This window comes from Armigeres subalbatus, chromosome 1 (assembly GCF_024139115.2).
Source record: "Armigeres subalbatus isolate Guangzhou_Male chromosome 1, GZ_Asu_2, whole genome shotgun sequence".
NCBI classification, from domain to species: Eukaryota; Metazoa; Arthropoda; class Insecta; order Diptera; family Culicidae; genus Armigeres; species Armigeres subalbatus.
In genome coordinates, this window is record NC_085139.1 from 206,058,472 (window position 1) to 206,065,631 (window position 7,160).

Below are 7,160 nucleotides of genomic sequence, written 5' to 3' on the forward strand. Positions count from 1 at the left end.
AAAGGAATTTCAAAATAAATCCGGTGTTTTATATGCGTATATCGTTTATATCAAAACTTTTTGGGATTTCGTTTACATGTTTTTAATTTTGAAGTGGATTTCGTCCATTGTGCACCGTAGCTGATTGGGTGCCCTGCGCATCTATGGACTGATGGCGACGATGAACACAGGAAGTTCCATCGGGTGCTGTTTCAGGTCCAAGGGTATAAGCTTTGCGCAAATTAGATGAAAATAAGCGAAGGTAAACAGAGTAAATTAAAATGGAGTACTTAAAAAAAAGGTGATCCGGCTACGGCAATCTTGTGCGGTTGCGGATCGACTGCGGATAAATGCAGTTTCAGCGCCGTGCAGCACCACGGCACTGGTCTTGATCGTTTGCAAGCATCGAATTTCCAAGCGCATTTTTTCGAGCCGAGGAGCAGCAATGGTGGTGGCCTAGGTTAGGGTCGGTCGGTCGGTCGCTGCCATCCTGATGAGATGGAAGGCGCAATTTCAACTGCCAGTCCAGCCCGTGGTCGACGACGTCGTCGACGGTAGCAGCAAACCGTAAAAGGTGAAATGGCTTTTGGTTGCTCGTGATTTCAATGGCCAGATGGTTGGAATCGTATAAATAGCGCAAATTAATTCGCGGAATGCACTCCGGCATTGGATGATAGCATTGAACGATTCGATGCCGGCGCAATGGTTTGGGCTGCAAACGGTTTGAAAAGGTAGCACAATTTCTTTAACGGAAGGTATTCATTTTAAAATTCCTCTCCACATAATTGTAATTGCAATGGAAGCCAGGAGCTGGTTTTTATTTTGATTGCGGAAGCTACTCCATTGCGGTTAGTGTTGTATCCTTATTCCTATTCTAATTACATTGTTCACGTTGCAGCGTATTGATTTGTTATCGTTAACATCATTAAAATGGTTTTCAGTCTTGATTATTCTTGTTCATCTAAACCAACAAAGGTACAAAATGAAAGAGCAACTAACTGCATTTTGGCCTCTAAAAGAAGTGCGTATAAATTTAAGATGGAATCTACTTGAATTTTCACAGCAAACGAAAAGCTCATAGATCTGTAGATTTCAGGGTTAGTTTTTTTTTCGTTTCATTCTTACGCCTCACCAGGGAATCAATATTCGAGCAACGCCTAACAACATACCCTTTGTCATCAACAGAGTTTGTTACTGACAAACGCACCTTGCAACAAGCCTTTGTCAGAACCTGAACATAATATGACAAGAATCATTTGCCTTGCATGCTCTGATATTTCCGAGAATACGACGCTTTTTTGTAATCACAGTTAGATTCTCGAATATTTCCATGAAAGCAGAAACTACGATAGCATAAAACCGAAATTTGCTGTAGAGGAAATGCAAAATAACGAAATGAAAAGCTAGCAACAAAATTGTTTTCTTTTGACGTAAACTACGTCTAAGGGGAAGACAGGGTGTTAAACCGAAATTTCCAAATTCGAGACCGTCACGAAATTAGGATAGATTTCAAACGCTAATAGCGTCTTTATCTTTCGATGGTTTTTCGAGATTTGCTTATCAATAGATTCGGAAACTCTCCAGCAATTTGCCAATTCTATTGATACTATTGATTATCAACGTTAAACTATTGAAAATGTTATTTCTTTCCAAACCGGGTGAAAAATTCAATTCCATTCATAAATCCCCAACACGGACATCAGATTGCAGTAAGGTACGGGCCATTTGATCCACTTCTTCGTTTTCCCTGTGTATAAAAAGCCCCGTGTTTCGCGTGCGCGCATCATTTTCATTCTGGATGTCACGGAGAACGGACCAGGGCGGTTCCAGCGATAACGCCTGTGGTTTGGTCTGTGGTGGTAAAAACTCATGGACGATTCAAATCAAGCCCAACTCAGCACCTAAAAACTCATGGATGAGTTGAATCATCGTATGTTTTCTGTATGTATGTAGAATCACGAGCGCGCGTCAAACGGAGAAGCTGCAAAAATGTATTCGCATGGATGACTATCTACTAAAATTATAAGTCTTTCTCTGAATCGTGATCTCGTGATTCTACTACCGACGGAAAACAATCTGCCATCACCAAGCAATTAAGTTTTACTTTGATCAAAATTCATCTCGCCTCAAGTTGTGACTTAAGAGCTACTTTCATTGATGGTAGCCAATAGTTAGTAGGGAAAATTACGGCTTTGGCAGGTTTTGTTCTATTATTGTTAGGGGGGTTTTGTGTAACTAATTATGCTCACATTTAGCCAAAACATTCTTTGCATATCAAAGATTATTGTGGCCAAATTTCATAAAATTTGGTCAACAAAAACCCCCCTGACAATAATAGAACAAAACCTGCCAAAGCCGTCATTCCCCCTACTTCATACAAGACAACTTAATCCGAGCGCTGCTGATGTTGATGACGACGACCGCACGACCCACACCATCGGTGAGAATTAGATTTCCGGTAGGAGCTCCGCCGATGCCGATGGTGGGACTGCGATCTGCTTTTCGCGACATCTCGAACGAAATGGCTCGCGCGCGCGGAAGAGCTGCTTTCTTGTAATCAATAAAGTTGAACCTGTAGCCACGCCCCTTTGGTGAGCGTTTCGGTTACACAATATTTGCAATCATACCGGACAACAAAGAGGCGGGACTAATGAGCCATATTTATTCATTACTAGTCGACCCGGCAGACGTTGTCCTGCATAGTAGACTCAGTTTTGTTTTCACTCTTGTTGTGTCAAGACGTGTTTGGCGCTACTGCAAGTGAAAAAGTTTTATTTGGTAAAGCGATATTAAAACGGTCGGACAGTCGGTCGAAGTAGTATTTTCGGTTTCGAATCGGGTTATCCGCGAGAGTGACAACCGGCATAGACCGGGAAAACCTCCGTCGCCCGGTTTTCAGCACGGTGGTATCGCTTGTGCGTCAAGTCGTCGTTTGTCGGGTTTAGTTTGTGTTTCGATTTCTTTTTCTGAATCGGAACGAAAACAATCAGCAACATCTGGTTGGCCATTATTTTCTGCTTTGCGAGGCCAGATGGCCTCTTCATCGAGCTACGGGCTGCCTCGGCCGCCGGATGATTATGGAGCCGGATGTCCAAGATGGATGGATCCGGAGGGAAAGCACGGAAAAGTTATTGTACTCTCTCTCAAAGCAGCAAATGACAATGTTCTTCCGAAGAATCATCCCTTCATAGTTGGAAAGTCGATCCAATCTTTGATTGGTGATGCCTACACTGCAGTCACGGAAGCAAGAGGAACGAAATACACCGTTAAAGTACGAAATCAAGCGCATGCCAACAAGTTGTTTGGTATGCAAAGTTTGGTTGACGGTACGCCAGTTGAAATAACAGTTCATCCTACACTCAACTACAGCAGATGTATTGTTAGCTGTCCTGAAGTTTTGGAAATGACGCAGGAGGAGCTGCAGGCTGAACTGGCACCTCAAGGGGTAACATCGGTGCGACGTCTGACGAAAACGATCGATAAAATGAGAGTTAACACCCCAACCTTGGTTTTGACCTTGACTGGAACAACCTGGCCTCAGTTCATCTATTTTGGTGCGCTGAGAGTGCCAACGCGGATCTATTTTCCCGCTCCGATGCTGTGTTATGGTTGCCTTGAATATGGACACACCAGAATTCGCTGCCAGAATCCTTCCCGATGACAGAACTGTTCATCTCCAGATCACAAATCCGAAGACTGCACAGAAAAAGCCAATTGCTTCCATTGCAAAAAAAAAGCATAAACCAACCGACCGGAACTGCTCCATGAACAAGATGGAGAACGAGATTGTGAGGATCAAGGTGGAACAAGGGCTCACTTATCCTGAAGCTAAGAAATGCTACGATAGTCGTTTCAACTCGAAATCCTATGCAAGTATCAGCAAGAAACGGGATGAAGGAAATCAAGATGCTAAGGACAAAGAAATCGCCAACTTGAAAGAACAATTGGCCGCTCTCCGTAGTCAACTGTCCTCAGTGATTGGTGAGCTGAAGAATCATCCAAATTGCCAGTGCAGAATGGAATCGGAAGGTGGAAGCAAAGAATGTAAGAAGGATCAACGAAGCAAACGAGCGAAAGAAGTGTCTCCGGAAGCAACATCTGGAGCTGAGTTTCGTCCTCCACCCATGAAAAAGGTGGTTGCTGCGAACACTGAGTACGATGAGCCCAAGAAAAATAACAATGTGGATACGGCAACATCAACGGAAGAAGCTGGAACATTGACTGCAACGGAGATTGATTCGGAAGGCGACACGATTTACATCAACCGAAAACACAGGAAGAAGCATCATCGAAACAAAAATTACCTCCACAACCAGTAAACCACAACGGAATAATAAATCTCCCAAGCTTGTTGACAACACTTATGCTATTCAATGGAACATCGCTGGACTACGCTACAGACTACCCAAACTACAGCTACTAATTAATAAATACTCTCCTAGTATACTGGCAATCCAAGAAACAAAGACACCTTTAGACTGTGCTCCCAACATCACGGACTACGAAATGTATCTCATTGAAGGTTCGCACAACAAAGCCACGCACGGGGTCTCCCTTGGAGTGCGGAAGGGAATTCCTCATCGACGATTACAAATCCAGACAGAGTTACAAGCATTGGCCGTTGAAGTTGATACAGGATTCAAAGCCACAATAGTCAGCATTTACCTTCCCCCGAACAAGCCATCCCTGAACGAAATTGAGAAGCTACTTAAAGATTTGATCCGTCAACTACCGGAACCAGTTGTGATTATGGGTGACTTTAATGCAGCTAACACCGAATGGGGGTCACTATCAACCAACTCACGAGGCGGCATGATTGATAGATTCTGTTGTGACAATGGACTAGCTGTTCTCAACGATGGTACGCATACCCGAATCCATTTCGCTGATGGATCCACGTCTGCAATTGACCTATCGCTGGTATCGTGGCAAATAACATCGCAGTTCAACTGGTACGTCGAAGAAGACAGCAATGGCAGTGACCATTTCCCAATCAGACTGGTTACTAGTCGTTCTGTACCAACAGTCTGTTCCAGGCCAAGGTGGCGTTACAATGAAGCGAATTGGGAAAAATACGAGAAGGAAATAAATGGAAGGATGGATCTCAAGAAGGACTACACGATTAACGAGTTCAACCAACTAGTGTTTGACGCTGCCAAGCAATCGATTCCTCGTACTAGTGGATATCCGGGACCAAAATCGGTTCCCTGGTGGAGTGAAACAGTGAAGAAAGCGATCAAGCGGAGAAGAAAGACTTTACGAGCACTGCGACGGATGGATGTGAATGATCCAAGGAGGAAGCAAGCGCTGGAGGGATTTCAGAAGGCAAGAAGAGAAGCAGGTAATGTAATATCAGAAGCAAAGAAAGCCAGTTGGGAAAAAATTGTAGGTGGAATCAACCCCAATGCAACATCGAAACAACTGTGGGACAAAATAAATGCGCTGAGTGGAAAAAGAAGAAGCAACAAAAAATATATTCGGATTGATGGTACGGTAACAAATGTGCAAGCTCACATGGCTAAATCGCTTGCGAATCATTTTGCTGCGGTATCGGCTACTGATGGTTATTCCAGAACGTTCCAAGAGCAGAAAGCACAGGAAGAGAGAAGAGTACCCAACCCTAACGTGGATCAATCACCGCTTGATGCAAACTTCAGCTTCAGTGAGCTGCGTTGGGCATTGAAAAAAGCTGCTGGACTTTCGGAGGGACCTGACAGAATTGGATATCCGCTACTCAAACACTTGCCTATCCAGGCGAAACTACTGCTGCTGGATTTATACAATAGTGTTTGGAGCAGTGGGAACATTCCTGTTGAATGGAAAGAAGCTGTGATTATACCACTCAAAAAACCTGGAAAAAAGGAAACGAAGCAGATGAATACAGACCCATATCTCTGACCAGCTGCGTTGGGAAAATATTGGAGCGAATGGTTAATCGACGTTTATCACAAGAAATCGAATCCAAAAATCGACTCGGAAATAAACAGTTTGCTTTTCGTCCTGGTATGGGAGTTGACCGTCACCTTGCGCATCTTGAAACCATACTGGAGGGTTCACTTAATAACGGTATGCACGCGGAAGTTGTTCTGCTTGATTTATCGAAGGCTTTCGATCGAACATGGAGACATCCAATTATCACCACCGTTAGCGAATGGCAACTTGGTAGCAGAATGCAAAGGTACGTGAGCAATTTTCTCGAAGAAAGAAACTTCCGAGTGTTCGTTGATGGAGCCTTTTCTAATCGCCGATTGCTTGAAAATGGAATTCCACAAGGGTCCGTTATCGCGCCCACGTTGTTCAACATTGCGATTAACGCAATTTGCAAAGCCGTTCCTCAAGACGTCGAAGTCATCCTGTATGCTGATGATTTGATACTCATCGCGTTTAACAAATTCCCCAAAAAAGCCAGATCGGAAGCTCAGACTGCGCTCAACGGAGTGGTTGCTTGGGCTGAGAAGCACGGACTACACTTTTCCACTGCAAAATCGAATTTCCTCCATATCTGCCAAGGTGGAAGACACCAAAACTGCCTGATCTCGTTACAGCTGATGGGACCGAGGTAAGGAGTGCCAAAGTTCTCGGGGTGCACCTCGACTCGAAGCTGACTTTTTCGAAACACACAAATGAGCTTGTCAAAGAATGTCAAAGCCGACTGCGACTTCTAAAAGCAATTAGCAGGAGGTATGCTGGCGGTAACCGAGAAACGATTTTCAAAATTTGTCATAGCCTACTGATGTCAAAAATCTATCACGGACTGGGCTTTTACAGCCGTGGCGGAGAGAAAGTGGTGAAACGACTTCAGCCTACCTACCACACAGCAATACGAACTGTATCCCGAGGAGTGAGAACGAGCCCAATACTTTCACTACTTGCGGAAAGTGGACAACTACCGTTGCTCCATCTCATCACCGGATGTTTGGTTAGTAAAGCATGCAGTTGGCTGGAGAAATGTCCTGTTCAAGAAAATTGCGTTTGTCCAATGGTCAAAAGAGCATCAGAATGGTTGAATCGACTGACTGACCAGCGGATACCTTCAATTAGCACTCTTAAAAGAGTAAATGACCGTGCATGGAATAAACCGGAACCTATTATTGACTGGTGCATAAAACATCAATTACGTGCCCACGAGGCACCGTCTAAGTCGCAAGCCATATTTAATCGAGTACAAGAAGAAAAATACG

The 7,160-nt window shown here is 44.1% G+C and overlaps 1 protein-coding gene across 1 annotated transcript; it reads left to right on the top strand.

Annotated features, from left to right (window-relative positions):
- The first annotated feature begins 3,010 nt into the window (after positions 1-3,010).
- LOC134206935 (uncharacterized) lies at positions 3,011-3,640 on the top strand. Its single transcript, XM_062682680.1, has one exon. It carries the CDS (start codon positions 3,011-3,013, stop codon positions 3,638-3,640), a length of 630 nt encoding a protein of 209 aa, XP_062538664.1.
- Positions 3,641-7,160: the final 3,520 nt, after the last annotated feature.